At 32.7% G+C, this 23,398-nt stretch overlaps 1 protein-coding gene across 1 annotated transcript; it reads right to left on the bottom strand.

The window, feature by feature from the left end:
- Positions 1-738: 738 nt before the first annotated feature.
- LOC132557345 (3-hydroxyisobutyrate dehydrogenase, mitochondrial-like) lies at positions 739-10,363 on the bottom strand. The gene is made up of 9 exons (XM_060221833.1): positions 10,254-10,363; positions 8,271-8,287; positions 7,918-8,047; positions 7,125-7,242; positions 6,412-6,533; positions 5,567-5,700; positions 5,022-5,098; positions 3,593-3,749; positions 739-2,998 (listed from the first exon to the last, which is right to left on the bottom strand). Exons 1-9 carry the CDS (start codon positions 10,345-10,347, stop codon positions 2,840-2,842), a joined length of 1,008 nt encoding a protein of 335 aa, XP_060077816.1. The 5' UTR covers positions 10,348-10,363; the 3' UTR covers positions 739-2,839.
- Between the last annotated feature and the right edge of the window lie 13,035 nt (positions 10,364-23,398).

Raw genomic sequence — 23,398 nt, 5'->3', positions numbered from 1 at the left:
CTTTATACCTTTTCATGTCCATTTTCAGGGACTGAAGCCGATTCAGCTTTTGGTGAAATGTAAGTTAATTACCACAGCACAATCCGACCACCATTTCCTCTGCTTCACCCCTCTTTCCCCCCCCCCCTCCCTTCTAAATGTCAGATGTCCACAGCTGACAGAAAAACTCATAATACAGGGTTTTGAAAGATGTAGATTGTAGTATGAGATCGTTATATAAACATCTCTGTGAGAAATATGGTATGTGCTCCTTAGTATGTCTGGTTGTTTTGTTAATTCTATTACATTTTTCATTTCGGAACAGGACATTATTTATGTAGATTAACCAAGACTTGCATTGCATGTGAAAGGTCCCCTCCACCCCATCCCCTTAGGGCAGGTCTTCTTCCATTTAACTGACAGTGAACTTGATCTTTGGTATTCCCATACAAAACCACTAGTCAACACATTCAGTCAGGTACTTGTAGCAAAAAATAATACCAATTAGCTCAATGAAACTTATCCCATCCAAGGAAGTACCATAGATTAGCATTTGATGGGTAGCACATGCTTCAAAATGTCACTTGGCAACCTGTGTTCAGATGACCAACAATTGAGAAAAGTTATCCAGTTGCAAACTTGATAACAAAAGAGCAACCTGGCATTATTGAGATATAACTACAGCTGTCACCAAAGGGGTGACAAGTACACCCCTCACTTTGCCAAGTTATTATTTAAACAACACTTAGTGCACAACTGTAAAATTAGCGGACACATTTTTATTTTACCATTCACCTATAAGGGCATAGCTCAGTAAAGTACAGGTAGGTACCATGTGCAAATCTACAGAACAGATATTACACACCATAATGCTCTGTAAACTATTAATAATGAAGAGAAATCCATTTAAAAATGAACACTGTTTAGTAAATGGATATAAAAATCACTCCAGGGGGCACAACCCCATGTGGCACAGGCACTTAACACTAAATGGTGAATCCAAAGCGGGAGAAAATTTTGGCCACTTCACTTCAGGGGGCACAACTCCTAGGTTTTCAAACAAAAAAGTCCATTGAAAAATGAGTGAATGCATAGACAATTTTTGTCTACAGACAAATAAATGGACAGACTGATGAGCTGATTCCAGTATAACCCATGAGTTCATGACTGAGGGTATAAAAATAATACTAAAATACTAGTTACCAGGTATGCATTTATATTTCTATCTCCTTTGAAACATTTTAATACAAACAAATTGTTGAGGAAAATAAAGGTTGGAAAGCATGCTACGATTGTCACTTTTTGTTCTTGCTTTGTTCAGAAAAACACTTTTGAAAAGAACTTTACTAGATATGTCCGTAAATCTGAAAAAATTTGATCATATGAAGTGTTTCACAAAAGCTCAAAGATATTTAAAAAATCAGAATAAATCCTAACTAATGGTATCAGAATCAATGTTGAATTCGACAAGTATCTTTCTTTATCTGAAGTATATAAGTGGTCAGGTAAAGGTGGAAACAAAAGTACCGGGTTGTTGAGGCTTTAAAGATCGGTGAACTTAAATACAGTGACAATATTAAACAATTGAATGCAAAAACAGGATTGGAATGTTAACTGAAGCTCTATCTCTGATGAAAGAAAATTATAGAAATTATGCAGAACCCAGAGATAGATAGGATCTTTACACCTTCTTGAAAGCAATATCAGAATCTTTGTAATGTATACATATCACAGTACACATGAAAAATAAATCCAAAAACTTGAAACTACCTCCAAGCTATCAAGATTCAGATATATACCTGAGAATAAAGTTGTATACATAAACAGAAATCTCAATATGTAATTTAGAGTTGCCATTTGTTTTTTCATATCTCCATCAAATCAACTAGTCATCGAATGTATGAACATTTTATACTGAGCAAAAACTACATCAATATTTGACAATGATATGTTTACTGTCTAATAAATATTGTACATATCGGTAGCTAACATAAAATTCATTTTACGATTCAATTCAAAAATTCTTTTCACAGGTATGTATAAGACTGCACAAAATGAACAAGTGCACTATAACTTAAAGAGCATTTTCCAAAGTATTGCAACACAAACAGTATTTTTCAAACACTTGCACAAATGTAATGAAATACAACTGTTTCAAAATTTGAATTCAATGCACATCCATAATTATAAAAATGCCTCAGAATGTGTTAAGCACAAATAAACTTCGAATTATATTTCTCAGACCCCAAAAAATGCACACTGACCTAGGTTAAAAGCTAAAATACACCTGATGTATATCACAAATCATCACAGTCGTTAGATCAAAACACGCCTTACATTACATATAAAACAATTAATCGTCTGAATACAATCACACAAGAATAAAACTGCACTTACAAACTGGTTAATATTCATTCATTTCCCTTTAACATTCTGTTCTCTCTTTGTATGAACGATATATATGTATTATAAATGTAAGGAAAAAATTATATATCTATTGTAAAATTTTCAAATATGTGAAAATATCGAATGCTGGAAAGTTTGATTTGTCTTTATAAACATGATTCATAATTCATAAATATGAAAATTTCATACAATATCTATATAATTTTGGCATTAAACCAATCCATTTGTCTTGAAAATACTGAACAATGACAAAAAATCTTTTAAAAAAGTTTTAAAACATTGAAATATTTTCCCTTAAAATCTCATAGAACAATATGCATATAGGGTAACAGACAGCTCAGAAGTCACACAGATTGTTTTGATCAGTCATCGCCAGCAACTAATTTGTTGAACAATTAACACACAGTCCTAACTTGACATGATCCCATATATATGAATTTTATCAGCATGGGTATCAACTCTGCTCCTCGCCTTGCAGGAACTTGAATGCCGAAGAAAAGTCTTTCTTAGCATATCCACTGTTAGTCATGGTTCTGTAAATCTGATGTGAAAGGCTCCCCAAAGGTATGGCAGATTTTGTCCCTGTAGCTGCACTTTGTGCCAATCCTAAATCCTGTTATGAAAAAATATTTTGATTCATTACCCCTAAATAAGATACTGATAGATGAAACTTTATTTATTTTACAACAATTATGAAACAAGTCTTTCCAACTGATATTAATATTAACCAATAGAAAACCCATGTGTCAGGAAGACGACCCCATCTTTTCACTTCCATTCCAGGAATTGAACAGGGGAAATCTCAGCAAAAGACAAGTGTTATTACAGTGCCACCTAACCACCAGATACAATACTTTCATTATCTATACATTAAACAAAAAGTAACAGATGGAAGCTTTTGCATGAAAGTGTGAGATTCTTTGACACCATTTGACATGCCAAGGTATTGGAAAGCTGACAAAATATATATCTGTTATCACAAAATGTCAACCTTACAAAATCTTAAATCAGTCTATATTCAATGTCTTTTTAAACAACCTGTTCATTCTCAAATTGTTTTGTTCAAGCCATCTGTTCATTCCAGACCTTCCACAGTTCACAATAATTCATCTGAGCAGCAAAACCATGAAACTTTCAGCTATCACAGAGTTTTCTTGATTTTCCGACAAAAATCTTAGTAATTTAGAATAAGGAGGCTTTGAAATACCTTTGCCATAAGTGCGGTACCAAAACCTCCCTGGTAGTTGTTGCTGGAAGGCACTCCCTCTAGTACACCAGGATAGGGGTTGTACGTATCGCAGGACCAACAGCGACCGGAGCTCATGTTCAAAATCTTGGCAAGCATCTTAGGATCCAGACCAAGTCTTAAATTCAAAAGATGTCACAGTTATTCAAAAACCTTGGCACTAATAAGATTTCAATCAAACAAAAAAAACAAGGTATCAATAGATAGAATACAGTTTAAACGTTAATATACTTTAGTAATAATCCAAACCAGGTCATGCATATTCCTTTCCTACATAAAAGTCACTTAAACAAATGGACTTTCTTCATTATTTTGACTTTCCAATATTTTTCTCTCATAGAAATATCTAATAGCATACTCCATAGTCATTTGAAAACAATCCGGCAGGCACATTTCTGTAGTTTTACTTTCATAATCTATTTGATAATAAAATCACAATAACATATGTAAGTAAAACTAAATACTAGTTCCAAATCCAGCACCATTATGGTAGTAAACATGTTGGCTGAAAGTCAAAGGTCAACAGAATATGATCTCTTGCTTATAAAAAATAATGCAGTTTGCTGCTGCAAAAAAATTAGTGGATGAGTACAACTGTTACTAAGGGATACTTCGCATTAATCAAATGATTTTTTTAATAATGTCCCTAACTTTTATGTAATATTTTTAACATGAACTGACTGATTCTCTATCTGAAATACAAGCAAGTTGGCTATGTCATGAAGTCGTCATCAGTGAATAAGTTTGTGTTATAGAAATATAAGGAATATCATAAAAAATAAAGTGTTTACAAATAGCACAAGGGGAGCAACTCTCCATTACCTTACACTCCATTAAGCTTGGACTTCTGCAGACTTGAGAAGCAACATTGTAAAAATACTCATTGTTTAAATTCAAGAGAAGTAGTCAAAGGTGCCAAAGGAATGGCCCCTTTAGAAAGCTATATACAGGATCACCATTGCATACTTGACAAATCAATAGTTTGACTTTTTCATCAAATGTTTAAGTATATTCTTGGAAAAGTCCTCAGTATTGAATATAGCTCTGACAAGTAAATTAAAGGTTTGGCTGTGCATAAAAGAGCTTGTCACTACATACATGTCTATCCCTTGTGCTTAGAATTACAGCCCCTTTTCTACTTTTTTCCAACTGACTTAAACATCAAGAACACCTATCACATAAACTTGAAACACATCAAAGTGTACCTTACTAGTGTACTTCACTGACAGCATGATATGTTTTTTTAGCCTATATAATGAATATTCAGTGATAATAAAAATACAGATAGACTGGTGCCTCCCTGCACACTGCTATTGCCATAACCATACTCAACAAATAGTGATTTTTTTTTTCACATAGATACTCTGTCGCCAACACAGAATATACCTACCTGGTTCCTAGATTCATCGTCTCCGACACTCCAATCATGGAAATTGCTAACAACATGTTGTTACATATTTTTGCTGCCTGCACAAGAAAGACAAAATAAAAAGAATAATTAAATATACAAATCTATAAAATTAACATTAAATTTACATGTATTATCCTCAATATACTCAATTAAACATCATTGCTTAGCTTTGGTTTAAACAATATCTTATTCAATAGTAAAAAGGAAAAAAATTACACATACATATACATGTATATTTATATGGGAGAGAGAACAAATCTAATGCTTTCTTTACATTCATTGCACGATATTCTCTAAAACAAAATTGTGTAATGATTTTTTACACCATTGCTTAAATATTCATCAAAATCTGCTGGGAAGAAATCACTTGAGTGAAGGCACTAAAATAATTTCCCTAAATTGTAATTTTCAGGTTTGCCATGATAGACATAAAAGCAAGAACACATTAGATTATTTTGTAATTTTTCGAATTGAATGAAAACGATTATGAATTTTGAATTTATCAATGTAATATGATCACTCACCTGACCTGTTCCAACTGCTCCACAATGGACAACATTTTTACCCATACAGTCCAGTAAAGCCTTAACTCTTTCGAAAGATTCATCAGGGCTGCCCACCATGAAGGTCAAAACAGAATCTCTGGCAGCATTCACCCCTTTCCATAATTAAAATCAGTCAAATTATTAAGATGTTTAAAAAAAATGACAGGATAAAAATCTTCTTTGACAGCTAACCTATGACATAAATGATGCATTATTTATTTTTATGTAAATATTACAGAAAAGCTTGGCATATGAATCATTTGCAATATAACAAATATTACATTTTTGTCAGTGAAACATAAAATTATATCAACATGATAAATGCTTATGATGCCACTGCATACCACATAAAGAGGCCAATTAAAAATAGCATCATTCTGTTGTTAGCGTACTGCCAAATGATATCCAAGAACTTGCTCATATTTTTCAAAATCACTGTATGGTTTCCTATTGAATATCAAATATATTTCACTCACATGACAGAATATGTTTGTATTTTCCACCCGTGCTTCACATAGCAAAAAATTAGAAAATTCATGGTAATAAACTGAAAACCATTAAATATCCTCAATATACATTTCAGGATTCAAAGTTTTTGCATTTTCTTTTTCAATTTTTTTCTTATTTAAACCTGTAAAAACTTAAATGTCTACATGCGAAACTATTTTCTCTTGATGAGACACTTGTTATTGCAAGACACAAGCGATAAAAAATGTATAAAGTGGGAATACCTGGTCATATAAACTAACTTGAATTTCAAAAAACAGGAAACATTTTTTTTGTCTTTTGAGATCAATCAGGCTTGACAAGTGTACTCAACATACCTCCTGATACAGGAGCGTCCACGTACACACAGTTATGTCCCTTGGCAGCCAGTGCCATGCCCTGGGAAGTGGCTGGATCTATGGTACTGCTATCAATCAGAAGACTTCCATCCTGCACCTGACTGAAATTATCACAAAAACATGAGGGTCACACAGGAAACTTCACTAAAAACAAATTCTTCACATCAAACACCCTTTCAATCAGGTAGGCAAGTTTAAACGCAATGACTGTCCTTGCTCCTACCTCACATACATGAAATAAGTGCATTTTTAGTACAACACGTACTTGGTGACACTTCTTGTAAGTTCAAAATAGACTATGTTACATTGCCATGACAAAATGCACGATCAAAAGTACATGACCATTTTTATATATACATAGAGTTTTTCATAGTGATTCACAAACGCAAAGATGAGATAATCACATCAATTGATGCTTTTATAGTCATTTTTAAGTATTGAAGAAAATGTCATTACAAAAATAATTAAAATTCACAATATGATAGATTTAGTTCGGTTAAAAAGGTTTATTCCAAGAACACTAATTGATTTTCAATCATCCAGATTTCTTGTTAAACTACAGAAATCACAAAAAATGGAAAAAAAAATTATAGGTATGAAACAATAAAAATCATAATGCGTTTTTATAAGCATAAGCATGAAAAATTTACAATTTTCCAACAAAGGTATTTTTTGATGGTCAACATTTGTACCTGAAGATGCCTTTTTCACCACAATAGACAGCATCTACATGCTGTGACTCAGGCAACATGGTGACAATACTTTTTGCCCCAGCTGCAACTTCTGCTGGACAACTAGCCACAACAGCACCTGACACAAAAAATTATGGAAGTAATATACAGCAATATAGGAAGACCTCCGTTCAGTGGAAACCTGATAATGGTGTGTAAATTTTTAAATTGAAAATGAAAATTGTTGTTCAAAAAATTGTATAAAATAACCACAAAGCAGCATGTTTTAAGTTGTAGGATTAATGGCATCCATTTATTTAGCATTACAATATCATTAATGTGTGGATGGATGACTGTTCCACTTGACAGATTTCGTCTTTAAAACTTATGATTGGTATAACACGATAACAACATATATAAGGAAAAACAGATTATGAAAAATATAACCACTGAACAGTCATATGGCAATTATGGCTGTGAAAAATGACAGTTTAGCAATTAAACAACCATAATATGACAGAACACATTGTGATTTTTGTCATTTATATTGAAATAAGTGCCTTATCATAAAACAGTTCATTACTTAAAACTTGCCAGAATGATGGTGAATTTTTTTGACATTTCAAACGAATAAAAATTATTTACAAAAAAAACTTGAAATTGGTTTTGTCTGTCTTATTTTGACAATATATCAATATTTGTAAGTGATATTACTCATAGTTGCACCTACAACAATGAGAGACTATAGAATAATCACTGGTACCCAGTGAGGATTTTTGCCAAGTTACAGATCATGTCCAGCAATCACTTTTACCTGCTGTGCGGAGTCCATCTGTGGCAGTCTGGGATACATCAAACACCAACAGCTTGTGACCTTTATTTATCAAGTTTTTTGCCATGTGGTTCCCCATGTTTCCCAATCCTATGAACCCAACTGTGTCACTCTGTAAGTATAAATACAAAATCTACAATATTTTTTATACCACAGATAATATTGATCCTTCCTGTTCTTATAAATACCAGGTATGCAACCCAGCTAAGTACTAGCCATGGTATACATATTCCACCAAACATTTTCAGTTTTCGATATTTCAATTTGGGCTAAAATATGAGATGTTTATCAGGCTGTGTTAACAGTTCTCTTATTGTTGATCTGAAGAGACTTACCATACATCTTGTACTGACTGTTCACCAAGACGCATCACATGAAACATAAGCAGAAATTAATATTATCGAAAAGTTAAATATATCAAATATATATGAATATTCAGCCTCATGATTTGCATTGCTATATCATACTTTTCTCTATAATGTATGTATGATTGCATATAGATGTTGTAATTTTATCACTTTGCACTAGGTTGCCCTAAATTTGTTATTCTAAAGTACTGTAAAGCCATTTCCTGATATCAGGGATTTTGAAAATTTTCTGAGGGGAGCCCCAGCTCCTAAGGAATTTTTTCCCTGGTTCAGGCCTGCATCGTTTGAAAGAAAGGTTTTGGCCCACCCATACTGGTTGGACTGCATCCTTATTTGTATTCCAAAGGGTTCCGACTGTCTATAATTAGTCTTTCTGGACTTTGTGAATAAGATGATTGAATATCATGATGGAAGATTGACATCACATTGACATTGTAAATATTTATATTTTGATGGACTACATAGATTCCGAATTCTGTTGATATCTGTCATTACACTGGTAGTATTTAACCTACCACCAAAAAAGCTTAACAACTACTGTGTGTGACTCTAAAAAGGCTGGAAATGTTGATGACATGTCTCTCCTATACAACACTAATCTCAGTCATTGACAAGTATTCAGCTTATAACAGCAACAAGCTATGTTTTATATTGGAGCAATATTCAGGTGAGTTAAGTCAGAATACTTTGAGCTATCTTACTTTAAACTGTTTACAATTAACACTGTGGTCCTTCAGCAAAATATATGCCTTTTCAGTGACTCCAGAGAAAAACACATTTTAACTAATATGCATGAATTTTAAATTTCTTATCAGTTATAGTCTTGACTATTTGCAGGTGCTGAAAATACACCACCAGTCTGATGTTGTCAAGAGTATGTAATACCGTGGGTAATAACTATAACTAAGAGTCCCAGCGGCCTGCATTGCTCAACTAACTTAAAAGGAATTTCAAAAATTCCCTGTTGAGTTCCGGCCTTGTGGTAAAACAGAAATCAGATTCACTATTCATAAAAATTGCTTCAGATCAAACTCAGACAACATCCTTGTACAGCAGGATTTCTGAGAACCTTCATTTCCCCATTTGGACTTCACCCCTCCTGCCCATGGGTGACAGGGTCTGCCATGTATACAGAACCCCTTCACCAAAGAATGCTTCTGAGCAAATTTGGGTAATATTCATCAATTCGTACAGAGGGAGAAGGATTTTAGAGAACTTAAAAAACTTTCCTTCTCTGGCCCTGCTCCACAGGTCAAGAACCAATATTTACACAAATTTGGTTCCTTTACCTTAAGGATGCTTCTTACCAAATTTGGTCATAATCTGTCCCATTGTTCCAGGACTAGTAGCAAATTTTAGTAAAATGTTGATGGATGCAGGATGATGGAAGCAGTGCCATGGCATCAGTTCACTGGTCCTTCAGACCAGTTTCGTTAAAAATGACCCGTGTTCAGAATGAAAACACAATTTCACAATAGCATGCAGGGTATTTGTCACCGACCACATGCTCGTTTAGGCCTAAAACAGAACGCATTGTTTTTTTTCTAAAGTCCTTTTCAACTTCATTCATTTAAACAATGGTCTCTGCAATATGGGAAAATGCATATCTAAAAATTTCTCGAGTCTCATACAATCATTATTTAAGTTCAGTGCAGTGGTCTATCACCGCCAAGGCAATGCCTTTAAAATGTTGTTGGTATTACAATTAGATGAGTGCAAAGTTAGGTAACGCTGACATATTACAATGCAAATAGTGTGAAATCGATAGCAACCTATATATGCATGCCCCTGACGATGTTTACTCAGTTTAGGGCAAAGGTTCTCTATCAGACTATAGCTACTGATCATTGTGCTAGCGTGCAAGTTACTATCGGCAGTTACTCTAGGAACCATGCATGCACTATTGCAGTAGGAATAACTGAATAAAAATCCGCATGTGAGCACTATCACCTGATAAATCTCGTCTCGTGACTACACCATTCTGTTGCGACCAGTGTTTGGCAGCTGTCGCTATAAAATTGCGAAGTGGACGTCTACACAACATTGTTGGCTAGGTTTTCGTGTTGTCTTTTTTCAAGGTCAAGGTAGGAAGCCACGCATGCGCAATACCAACTTCCGGTAATATTTAATCGGCGGGGAAATATGTCAGTTTGAAAGTCCAAGGTCTTCAAACCGACCATGAATCAAACTTGCATTTTGAAAGTTTGCACTGTAATAGAAACAGTTAGGACATATTTACTATTCAATTGATATAGCTATCAACATTTTACAGTTTGTCTGGGATATTTATTTATCTAAGTAATTAGATTTATCCAGTTCAACGTATTAGGCCTAACCTGTCATTTTGCATTTTTAAAATCATACGGGTAGTCCTGCAACCTTCGATATATATGCTTTGTTTTCCATTTCCATCATGATTTCCGTTTGAATACAGAACTTGAACAAACAGCCTAATGTTATTTTACTAAAATTTTATTTAAAACTGGCCACGGCGATTTTCAATATTCATCTGTCTATTTCAAAAATTAGATCATGCATCGAATCAGAGACGTATACAACACATGTGATATATACGTCTCTGATCGAATGCATGAGAATGTCCATTTTCCTTACAGTCGCGATTTTGGTTCAGTGAAGTTCGACGAGTTTATCATGAAAGAGAAGTCATTACAATGTATTCATTCCAGTGCCCCCGCTAGGATTCGAACCCAGGATATCTTATGACAAGCCAACTTAAAATTTACTCTAGGCCTATGTGCAATGTCGATCCAATGTCTTACCAAATTATATGGGGTATTTTATATAGTGTATGGAATATCCTGTATGGCAACTGTTGCAATTTAAGATATATTTCAATAAGGCATCTCATATTTATTAATTGAATAATAAAAGATGGATCGACATTGCCACTTTACAAATTATGAGATGGCTTGCCATAATCTCTGGCTATTCTTATTCCAGAGTCCCTACATGGGCGCCAATGGAACAGAACCCCTCACATCTTTGGCATTCTTATTAAAATACCTCCGCTACCTTTGGGTCACTGTTCTGACGCTCAACCGATCAAGCTAAAAAGATGTTTTCTTTTGCAGCTAGTGTTCTACCAGGGCCACATTTATAAATTCTAGTCAATCACACCAGATAGGAGAGTCGAACCCCTGTCGTCTGGGCGACATCTAACTGTGTCACAGGACCGTCCTAGCCTGTTTAATATCGTGTAACGTTTCTATTTTGTCGTGTTTATAAACCAACCAAGAACAACCCAGGTTCGATGCATTAAAAGACAGACATACACAACGCTGTAGACACACAAATCCTACTCTTTACTCAATACAACTTCTGGTAACACAAAGTAAAAACAGCTAACACCAATCAAAACTACAACTGAATAGCTAGGGAATACCAAAATATAAGATGGGGAAATACCAGCTTATGTCTTCTTTATAGTTCCCCAACTTCCTCAACTCCTCCACAACTGTTAGTGCTTTGTCCTATATGTGCAATCACACATTCAAAACAAAGATATTACTTATAGATCTAGATTGGTACAAAATCATTTTCACAACACATACAACCCAAATACTATTACTTACAAGACTTCTAAATTACACAAATACTTTCAAACTACCTATGCCACACATTCTTGATACATAAAATACGATCTTACACAAACAATTGACTTATATTTTGAACAATAGGTATAGAAATACAGAAATTCTTTGTCAGCATAAAGGGACACCACTCTCGAAAATTTCCATTCCCTTTACAATTGTACGACATGTTAGTCCTCCATACACTTGTCGTCTAACTACATTACGTCAAAGAGGATCGTGAAAAGATCTTGTTGAAATAGGAAGTGATCAAGTGGCTATATGAAGCTTATGTACAGGACAAGTATCCACGTAGTACAGTACTTTATATAGAGTGTATTCGGTACCATACGTATTATGACTGTAAAGAACGACAACTCTAGATCTCATAAAGATTGTTAGAAAAGTTCGTTGGTTATTTAACAAACCGGCTATTCCAGGATCACAGTTCGCCCGGTTACATTCTAAAGAAGTAATTAGTGCCTGCTTAACAATTGTTCAGTCATTGACTTAAATGAGTGAATTACTTTTTATAATTAACTTTGTGTTGTCTTGCTTTCAGGCCAGGTTATTGCTACTTCAGGCGTACCTTAATACTGTATATCACAGACTTTCAATGGAATAATGATAATAGTGAAATATATCAACTGATCGTGATCGCCATAGAAGCCAACATTGCTTGAGCGCTAGCTTAATCACTATTTCAAAACAAGAACAACTCCAGTGAAATTGATTAGCCAAATGAAACCTGATGGACGGACCGTCTTAGTCACACATGGCGACATTGAATTCTGCTTACGCTGCATATTTTGTATGCATCACCTGAGTGTGTCAGATTAGAAATATCGAAGACTTACGGGTACTCATTGACTTGGTTACAGACATAAAATATCGGACGAATCGTTAAGTATCTAACGCCATTTGCTAATAACATACATGTATATACAGACTTCACCCTAATCTTACAGCTAATTTCGATATGTTGCTGCTGTGGGATTCTTTTAATCTGGTATTTAAGAGATCACAAATTTGCGGATTCCCTAAAACGTTTCCAGACGTGTCTAATCCTATCATCTGCCAGATAGTACTTAAAGAGCCTTCGATAAGGACGTGTTTCAATAGTGTGCGAGATGGACGAAGTTTCACATGTACAAATCGTTGTATGTCCACCAGGACAGAAAATTACAATGCATGCCATCATACAACAATTTACATTCAATATTCTGAAAAAATGATAGCTTAAGACCCCGATTAACATTGCACGATCTCGCCTAGGACCGACGGTATACCTATAACATCCAACAACACAAGTAATCGTTGTGATCACAACCTGTGAAAACTATCTTCTGACAATTGCGTTCGCGATATGTATCGTTTCCATCTATCTAGTATTAATGATTTTTTCCGTTTTCGTGTTGTAATTGTTTTAACCACAGGAAACGGTAATCAGTGAAGTGTCTTTGTTCTCCTTTGATATTTTCAAATCAGGCATATCGCCTCCTTTATGTTTCATCGTCAGCTGGTTTAAGTGACCACGTGGTTGTATGACGTCTTGCTCTGTACGTTCGAACAATTAATTTGGTTTCACAGGTCACAATAAAACTCATTTGTGACTTAATTATATTTTGTAATTGTCTACTTCACTCACCACTTTTGTCGTCTGTTTTGTAGAGTTGTCTGTCTTATGTCATATGAAAATGTGATCGTCGATAGACAAATACATCGTGCCTGTGCTTAGCTACACAGTTGCATATTTATTTGGAAAAGGGCCTTGAACCAATTAATAATATTAACTACTATGCTTCAGTGACGGTATTTTTTTCAGGAAAAAACATTAATCATTTAAAGATAAATGCGATAAATTTTAAGTATTCTATAAATATTATGATAATTGCTATTTAAATGAACCATAATGAATATTCAGATTAATTACATAATAAGATATGCATAAAATGATGTGATTTTAACTTAAAACCATCAAAATTAATATTTTATACCTAAGAAATATTTTTATAGTCAGGACTATCAAGTTATCAGTTTTACTTTGAACATGTACATGGTTTACTGATCAACATATGGTTGCACGTGTGTGGTATTTTATTAAAATCATCATAACTTTATAACGACGTCATTTATGAAAATTAATCACGTACATTGGAGGAACTGAATTTTATTATTCAATCTTTTCCCAGGTCTGACGTTTTGCCAAATCTATCTTTTATCTTACGCAGAAATATTCCCCCGCAATATTGAATGAAAGCGAAGGTTGACATCAATGAACAATATTGTCACACAGTATGATGCTACTTGATTTATCTTGGGCAGGTTCGTGATATCGTTGATGGAATGCTTCTTTACCAGGAACACTTTTTGCCTCTTCAGTCTCTCTATATTAGAATGTTTACGATTAAGGGAATCATACACTTTTACGGAAGCGCATTTAGGCCACTATAAAAGATACTTCTACTTTGCCTGTACAAAATAACACTCTGCCCGGGCAAAATAACAATCTGCCCAGACAGAATAACATTTTGCGTGGGCAAATACATAATGTGCGCAATCAAAATATTCAATCTACTGGACAGGATGATAAGGATTTGGTCTAAGCTTTCTACTATTTTGGGGTAAAGGTGGAAAGTTATACATCCGCATGTGATATATCATTATCAAAGCTTATGCCAAATTCTTATTATTCTACCCCAGGCATATTTATGTTATTCTTTCTGAATGGTATTACGTCTTTGCAGCTTGTTAATTTGCCTGTGCTGATTGATATTCTGCATGGACAGATTGACATTCTGCCCAGGCAGAAAAATATAGTCTGTCGTGTCCTAAATGCGCTTCCGTACACTTTCGGAAGGAGAAAATCTAATCCTAACGTTTTCTGATTATAAAAGTTTAATAACTAAATTTCTTAGTTATAAACTGCATATTTACATCCATTATATGAATAAAATTTGTAATAAGCATTTCAGTTGCTTTAATAATATAATGTGGTTAAGCTAAAATATTCACACAAGGTAGTTTTGTTCATGTGAATGACTTGCATTTTGTAAGAATCAAATAACAAATGCAGCGTTTTAAACTGACAATTACACTTAACTATTTCAGTGAAATAATATGTAAGTATAAGTGCACTTTATTATCTTTTTAATGGAAAAATGTACATGTTGTTATACACGGAACGATTTAATGGTAAACAAAACATTTATACATGTTTTTCATTCATCAACAAAAAGGTCCTTTGTAATGAAAGTAATTTTCAGTAATGCAAGTCAATAATTTACTCTTCGAAAATACTTACCAATATTCTGGTAGACAACAAAAAGATATAATAATTACAAAGAACATTAAACATCGAGACTGAGAGACTACAGATACTTGTAAACGTGTAAAATGTCTTTATTAAGTTATACAACTAACTACGAAGTCGTAAATCTTTGTAAAGAACTTATTCAATTAGTTTTTTTGGCATTACTGACACAAGAGAAGGTTTCATGGCTGGCGAGGTATGTTGTCTCTGTGCTGAGAGGTGTGCGTTGCCATTATTGAATTGCTTCCTGCTGATAAATTAAGACTTCAGAAACGTTCACAAGTCCGTGTGATAATTGTAACTCATTTTTTACCCTTTTCGTCCAGAAGTTGTAGCCGCCGGGATGAAAATCTAGCAGCACATAAATTTATAGCTAGATTCGCACACAGACATAATGAATCAAAGTTTGCTGTTAATTTACAATGTCTTAAAACAAAGTAAAATACAAATAATGTCTGCTGACATCTACCATCAGACATATTTTAATTCGGAAGAATTACTGTTCCTTGACACGTATAGTTTTCTACAATTAAGATCATGTGATTTATGTGTATTTATATATATATATTCTTTCATCTTAATTATCAATCCCTTTGTTATATAAAAGAAGCGCAATACATATGTAAATAAGCTATTATTATAGGAACTAATCCCGTTAGAAAGACATTAGGAACAGACTCCCAAGTAAAAACATTGTAGACTTAAACAATTATAACATTTCCTTTCAGTGCATACACGTTACTTGTGTCGATGCTGAATACTGTTGACAATCAATTCTGGCTTAGCCGCTAATGTTCAGCTCCAAAGTTCAGACAATAATGTAAAAAAAAAGTACAACACAGACGCATAGACATTAGGGAAACAGTAAAACGATTACAATTAAGTTCATTAGGACATATATTACAGTGTATATTGTCCTTTGTCATTTTACCACACTTCATGTAATTTTTGCATTATTATACAAATCGATTTTACTCTCGGTATCGATGATGTTCATATTCATGAGATCTTTTATTATCCCATTGTTCCGTCTAGCCTCTCTTACGATCAAAATTTCCCAATGTTATCAAATAAGGACATTTCAACATACCATTAAATTTACCAAAACATACATGGAAAAGTAAGTTGTAGAATTGGATTTATATACAACAGTAATAAGACATATAGTTTAATATTATTTTGATCAAGAGAATGATTTCAGGTAATTCTTGGAAAATTATCCTGCTTTCAAAAGACAAGGCACTATATTTAGTTACCGAAACTAAAGAGCTCCACAAAAATGTATAATCATATTAGGAGTACATGCAGTTATGGATTAAAATTAAATGTATCGCTGCAGCTGATAATTAACCTACTACCACACTACATGATCCGCTCGATGGAAAAAAAAAACGTTAGGTTTAATTTGTATTCTTATACCAGGCTTCATATTGAGAAAAAAAAATGAAAATAAAATCGAACTAGGGGAGTTTACAAGCATCGAGATATGAATTAAACGAAACACATATTATAAGAAGAATTCTCACACATAGTAAACTCCCTGATTTTCATGTTATCATATAATGATTCCATGAAAATGAAAAAGATAATTTATTAAAACTAATTCTTTATATATTGAAAACAAATTTAATAAATATTTATTTTGTATAATGCCAGACTAAATTTGTAATATAAGGTGATATTCACTTGAGTGTCTTTTCTACAATTATGGTAAAGTTCTCGTTAATTGTATCTTTTTTGTTAATTTTGTTTTGCTTAAATATAACAACAAACTCATTATTTAGATATAGAAATATATTTGGTATAAGTTTCAATAACAGTATATTTCAATCAACTAATGTATTAATTTGATGTGAATACGCAATGTTCATCATTTTAATGGTGTCATTAATAGCTCATTGAATAGACATTACATACGAAAAATATATTTATAATGAAAATAGTATTTAATTGAAGAGTAAGATGCAATATGTATATATATTAAGTTCCAAGATGGTTTCCATAAACTCGATTTCTTAGTTACAATTAATGGATAAATTTACATATATTCCTGTAAAGGATTTTTAAGAAACGATATTTCATTTACACTTGAATGAGGGTGGTTTACTTTGCATTGCTTAATCATGTACATACATATTGCATAAAAGACCAACAAGTGAATAGTATAATTTAAAACACTGCATTTAGTCCATGATCAATATTACCTAAAACGACAAATATCTATATTTAGCTTTTTGTGAATAAATAAAGATCCATATTAAAGCATATCAAATGTGTAAGCATGAATACACCAAGACATGCATACTTTGTCTTCTATTTTCGTACATGAAACAGAATGAAAAAGTACGATAAATCACGAGTTAATTGAACTAGATAAAACGATATTGTATATGATACTTCATATTACCATATACTTATGCATTCAGTCTATATATGAGTGCATTCATATGTTTTTCCACTATCTAACTCACAGCATATAGTTTGTTTATACTACGATTTTACATGTTTGAAACAACTAAATAATCCAAATATGATTTAAACATACATGGATATAGCACTGATGTTCACTATTAAAACAAGACGTATTTGATTGCGTTTGCTAGTACTTGTGCTTGTATTTGATTGACCATGCTTGAAATATGTTTACCTTTTAATTTGCTATATGCTGAGACGACTTAATTTGAGATGATGCCAAAGAAATATTTAAGTATGTGTTTTTTTTGTTATTATTCAATAGAAATGACGTCAGTGAAAATATCACAAAAAGAAAATTTAATGCAAAATACTGAAAAATGTTTAATGCAAAAATGACTTTAAATAATGTCGCAAATATAATCCAGAAAGAAATTTCAATAAAAATGAGCATCCTAAACGCTGTACTCTGTGTGACCACGTCCTTGTCTTCATTGAACGATCGACGTTAGTCAGGAATGTCAGTAAGTGCTCTAAGTCTGACGTTTACTGTCGGTAGTAAGTGATAGCCTCCCGTGCATTTGGTAAAATCAAAGTGTTTCCGATTTTTTGCTTTTATTGTCGTATGATTTTTTTGTCTTAATTTCAAATTTGATGAATTTCATGGAAAACTTTCACATGGTTGAAGGGTTTTGCGTTGATGCAGCTGTGGTAAGGATTAATTAGCTTTAACAGTGAGTCAATAATTCGTCCCTTTCTGACATTATACGTAGTTTTCATGGCATAAGGTTTTGTCTACTTGACTGCCAATTTGACGAAGTAGTTTGACCGCAATTTCTCGTATGTATCTCTGAGTGCGTTCCATCTCTTGTTTTTACTAAGAGGAAATATATATCCATCGAGGTAAAGAGATAGGCTGTCCGTCGCTTATATATCAAACATTTGTTGAAATATTGATAAATGCTGAAATAATGCGATGAATATTGCCGAATACCTAATAGAATTTAAATGAGCTATATCAGAATCAATTAAATGATAAAAGTGAAAAATAAACGTAAATGCTCTTAAGAAATACAATTCAAAGATCATTTTAATGTTAAACCTATGTATCTGTGTTCTTTATAATACAGCATTAAACTTTTTAAAGTGTAATATACTTTTAATGTTCTATCAAATTTATTGCTTGGAGGCAAGTTGAATATAAGAAGATATTGCTATTCTTAGCACAATGGGAATTTAAATATACGATAAATATTGATATATGTGAGAAAATGTACTTCGAAATGAACGAAAATCTTTCTCTGCGATAAAAAATACTTCAATGGCGACGAAAATCTTAGAAACTGTTGGCATAAAGCGATAGTATAAACTAGATTAAATTAATGCTGATTCAAAGGTTTTCTAGTCCTAACATCACAAGTACCTCTTAAAAAGGACTGCTATATTAATACGGCATACTCATTGGATATTTCATTGATCACCATCACTGCAGCTTATCCGATGGTTTGATAAACGTAGCGACGAATTGCGTCTGATAAGGGGAAAACCTATTACACACATATATGTTCTGATGACTCAATACACCTTAATTCCCAGACCGTGTTAACTAAATAATCAATATAAGGGCATATGCTATTTTGTACTCTTAATTTAATCTCACTTTGGTAGAAGTACAGATGAACTCTGTAATACGATCGATGTCCCATTACGGATAGGTTATATATATCCAGTACATTAGTTTGTTCAAAGCTGAAGGTAAAGGACAAATTTTGCCTAGTTGGTAGAAATGTTCTTGATTTAAAAATAAATAATCTTGTACTCCTTGTAAATAGTCACCGTGTAAATCTTCGTATTTCCCCCTAATTTATTGAGTCTGACATGTTGATATTTTGGCGTTCGAAATACTGTATACTGTATCAGTATCATGATTCCATCTTAACAAACAAAGAGACCTCTCCATTGGAAACTCATGATATTTATTTAATGTGAATATTTTGTTGAATGGAAAATACGTTTCATATATTTATAAGACTATACTATATCACCAAGACAGTCACATTGATATTCAATAATGTTCTCATTGTTCTATAGAGAAAATATTGTAGATATTGATGAAATTACAAAGAATATCTACACATAGATGTTGATTATACAATAAATATATGTAATGTGTCTTATTTCATTGCAATTTATTTTGACACATACCATTAATATTTGAAAACACAAAACAACTACATTTATGCACACGAAAATTTCCAAAAATCATAAATGTTACAAACTTTTATAAAAGATAGCAGCAACCATAAAGTCCTTCGGGCCTTGAGATAAATCGTGATCACACACGTTAATGACAGGTAATCACTAACGGTAATCATTCTCGTTTTGTCAGTTATACATAAAACATTAACAAGCTTCTTTTTATTTCGGCTTCAAGATCGTAAAAGCATTGTTTATGTGTAAAGTTCTGAAACATGCAAGGAGGTTGTCTATTATACCAGGCAAATTATGCCAGAAATAACTTGAAAACTTAGATCAAATTTACGTGCATGTATTACGATATATATGACTTTTAATTTTTTATTTATTGTTATAAAGTGTTTCATTCTATGCTGAGTTTTCCTATGAATTTATCTTTGAGACACACAATATTTACGATTTCATCTACAGTACTTGTTTTCTTGGATAAAGATTTATGCTACAAAATGTTGGAGATTTTTAGTATGACAATGTTTATACCTACTGAGTGTTAGTCACAATAGAAAAATTTGTAAAATGGAAAATATTTATGTATATATAGATGTTAAAAACTTCTTGCGGTATTTTCGTGGAAGACGGACGTTTAATCGTTTAAAAAATAAAACTGATTGAATTTTAAGATATTTGTTAAGCCAAATATCAACTCAAGACCGGAAAAAGATTAAATGATATCTACACTAGTTAACGGTACATGCTATACCTAATTGTACATACTTTCTATTTGTGACAAAGATTTCAACAGCCACTTAAGTGAAATAAAAATGAATGAATGGCTATACCGAACTGAGATTAGTTATTTAGATGTATTGATATATCAAATATCAATGTATATATTTTCTTTTTTTTTCCTTTTTTCTTTTTTCATCTTTATTACATTGTAAGTTTAAATCATGTAAAGATACAGAAACTCTATGTTAACTTTAGTGTGTTATGCAACCTGGAGACAAATTAGTGTATTTTTAATCGTTGATCTTGTTTGAGTCACTTTGTCGACTGCGATGTATTTGTATATGAAAAACATAATACAGAAGTCAATGTATAAACGTGATATCGTCATTGTGAAAATATATTTTACCAAACCCATTTTAAAGATATATTTGTATTGGAAGTAGCTTCAATGTAATTCTACGTTTTGATTAATGCATATCTAATTGTTGAGACGTCGTAATGAACACAACTGAGATTCAAAAAGAGTACAAAACAATTCGAATTTGTGAATCGAGGAAAAAACTCTTCACCGCAGAGAAAATGGATAAGTCAGGGAAAGAGAAAGTGATCGCTAATGCAATAATCACAGACATGTTATGCATATGTAATTCATGGTTCCTGCTTCTTTATACTGATATCATATTTTGTATGCCATTAGTTCACACAATTTATGCCATATTAAAAGAATATTATGATGTTATAAAGACATTTATTTGTGGGTATATATATACGTATCATTTAACATGGAAGACGCGCACGTGCATGACGTGGTTAAGGTCGTGTGAAGTCTGAGGTTTTCCGCCGTAAATCACTTTCACATAGAAGTGTTGGCCACATCAATAGCAGGCCGGGAACGGTGAGGAATTTGTAACGACTTTAGAAACGATCATTTGTCATTTGTACGAAGTGCCAGATTTCTGAATTCTTAGACAATGATCTTCGGTGGTTTTAACTAATAGCTAGCCAGTATTAATTACATGTATTCCGCTGCGAGAATATGCAACTGTAATAGAAGACGGTTGGTCATTTGAACATATGCTCATGACAAAATAATAAATATGTAGTTATTAAATGAAAAAAGACCCAAACAAAAATAAAGCATTCCGGTTATTTTTTCTCGTTTGGATAATATTCCTCCAACGTTCACACGTGAAATATAATTAGGATAAATATATTTTGATGCAAATCATTATTCTTTATGATATCAAATCGCGTTTGACACTAATATTTCTTTCATTTAATAACCCATGATATTTCAAAGCATATCTTCTATCAGAATATAAGGATAAGACCTAATATGTTTTTTTTGGCGTGAAATGAAAAAAAATAATAAAAAAAACCCCCAACGTTTTATGGTTATAAATATGGAATGTTACCAAGAGCAAGAGTCTTTAAAATTTTGTCTTTTTTAAATATTCCTATAAATGACACACCCGAGGTTAGTCGTATATGCTACAATTTCTTTCCATGAAAGTTTCTAATCTATCAACGCGATACAAACAAAGACATTTACGCTCTGATATATATTATTTTCTATTTGGCATGAAAATTGATGTTCTAATGTAGTAAAATCCCAAAGAGTTTGTTAAAATGATTATAAATGAATTGTCAGACATTTGGTTCACTGGAGTAGTAAAGCGAACTGCAAATGGCACCAGCATCATTTGTTTCGTATGCTTTCGAAAACGAAGCAATATCAAGATAATCCATGTTTATTTGCAATTAATTACAGTGATAATTATGACAAATTATTAACTAGGAACTCCAAAGTTAAATAGAAATGGCGTCACAAACGATATAATGTTGTACTTCCGAATATAATTACCACGAACATCGCATGTTGGTATTCAATATCAATACAATCTATACATCTAAAATTCAAAGATATCATTATGCCAAACGCCATCCCAGAAGTCTTGGAGTGTTGCAATTATTTATGACATTTGCTTATATGCAATAATGTAGTTGTACAGTGATCTTGAATGTAGCTATATTTACCTATCAAATTGAATATATAGAAAGTGAACAGTTTTTTTGTCAAGCAAGTTGTAACTGCTGAAATAACAACTATATCAAATGCAATATTGATTTATTGAAATGAAAAATGTCCACAGAACAACAGGAACAAAAGAAAAAGAAACAAATATAAAATAATAAATTAATAATAAATGAAAGAAAAAGGAATGAAAACGTAATTCTGTCAAAACAATGTAATTGACCAAATCAATACTTTGTACGGTTAAATAAGATATTTTCATCATAGCTGAACTATACGTATTGTTATAGTAACAAAGTCATGTAATGAGATAGATGTATACACTCTTGTCACAAGTGTTTAAGTGGGTGCATTGAAGTTCTGCATGATAGCATTGTCTTTGCCTTATCACGAAACAGTTTGCTTTGTGTGATTGATGCTTTGTCGGTGTTTATGACGTTATAAAAATCATGCATTAACACAAATGATAAATGATTGAAAAGGCATACTGCAGAAGGTTTAAGCATCTACCACGAGTTTCCATGTCGTAGCAAATTTATAAACATATGCTCTGATCGTTTCTTATTTCCGCAAGCCTCTAAAATATATGACGTATTTTTACGAATCTTGTGTCGAAATAATACTATTTCAATGTTGTTCCTGTATATAATTAGTCATTAATTTTGGCTAATATTCAGCAAACACAACATTGTCGTTGTATGTAATTGTTTGTGTCCATGATGACGTGATAATGTATTACCTGTGAGGTGTCCACAATACTATTTGGGTATGTTGACCGTATACCATGCAGATACCCAATAAAGGCATATTGCATTTAACT

The sequence above is a fragment of the Ylistrum balloti genome, unplaced genomic scaffold, assembly GCF_031769215.1.
Source record: "Ylistrum balloti isolate Yb309-2 unplaced genomic scaffold, AGI_CSIRO_Ybal_v1 Utg370662, whole genome shotgun sequence".
Lineage (NCBI taxonomy): Eukaryota > Metazoa > Mollusca > Bivalvia > Pectinida > Pectinidae > Ylistrum > Ylistrum balloti.
The sequence above is the reverse complement of the archived record's forward strand: the minus strand, read 5'-3'. Positions and strand labels throughout refer to the sequence as shown.

Coding starts and splice junctions, on each gene's coding strand:
- LOC132557345 (XM_060221833.1), bottom strand. CDS start 10,347: ATGTTGTGTAGACGTCCACTTCGCAATTTTATAGCGACAGCTGCCAAA. Junction 7,243..7,917: donor AGATGGACTCCGCACAGCAG/GTAAAAGTGATT, acceptor TTTTTGTGTCAG/GTGCTGTTGTGGCTAGTTGT. Junction 6,534..7,124: donor GGTGAAAAAGGCATCTTCAG/GTACAAATGTTG, acceptor TGATAATTTCAG/TCAGGTGCAGGATGGAAGTC.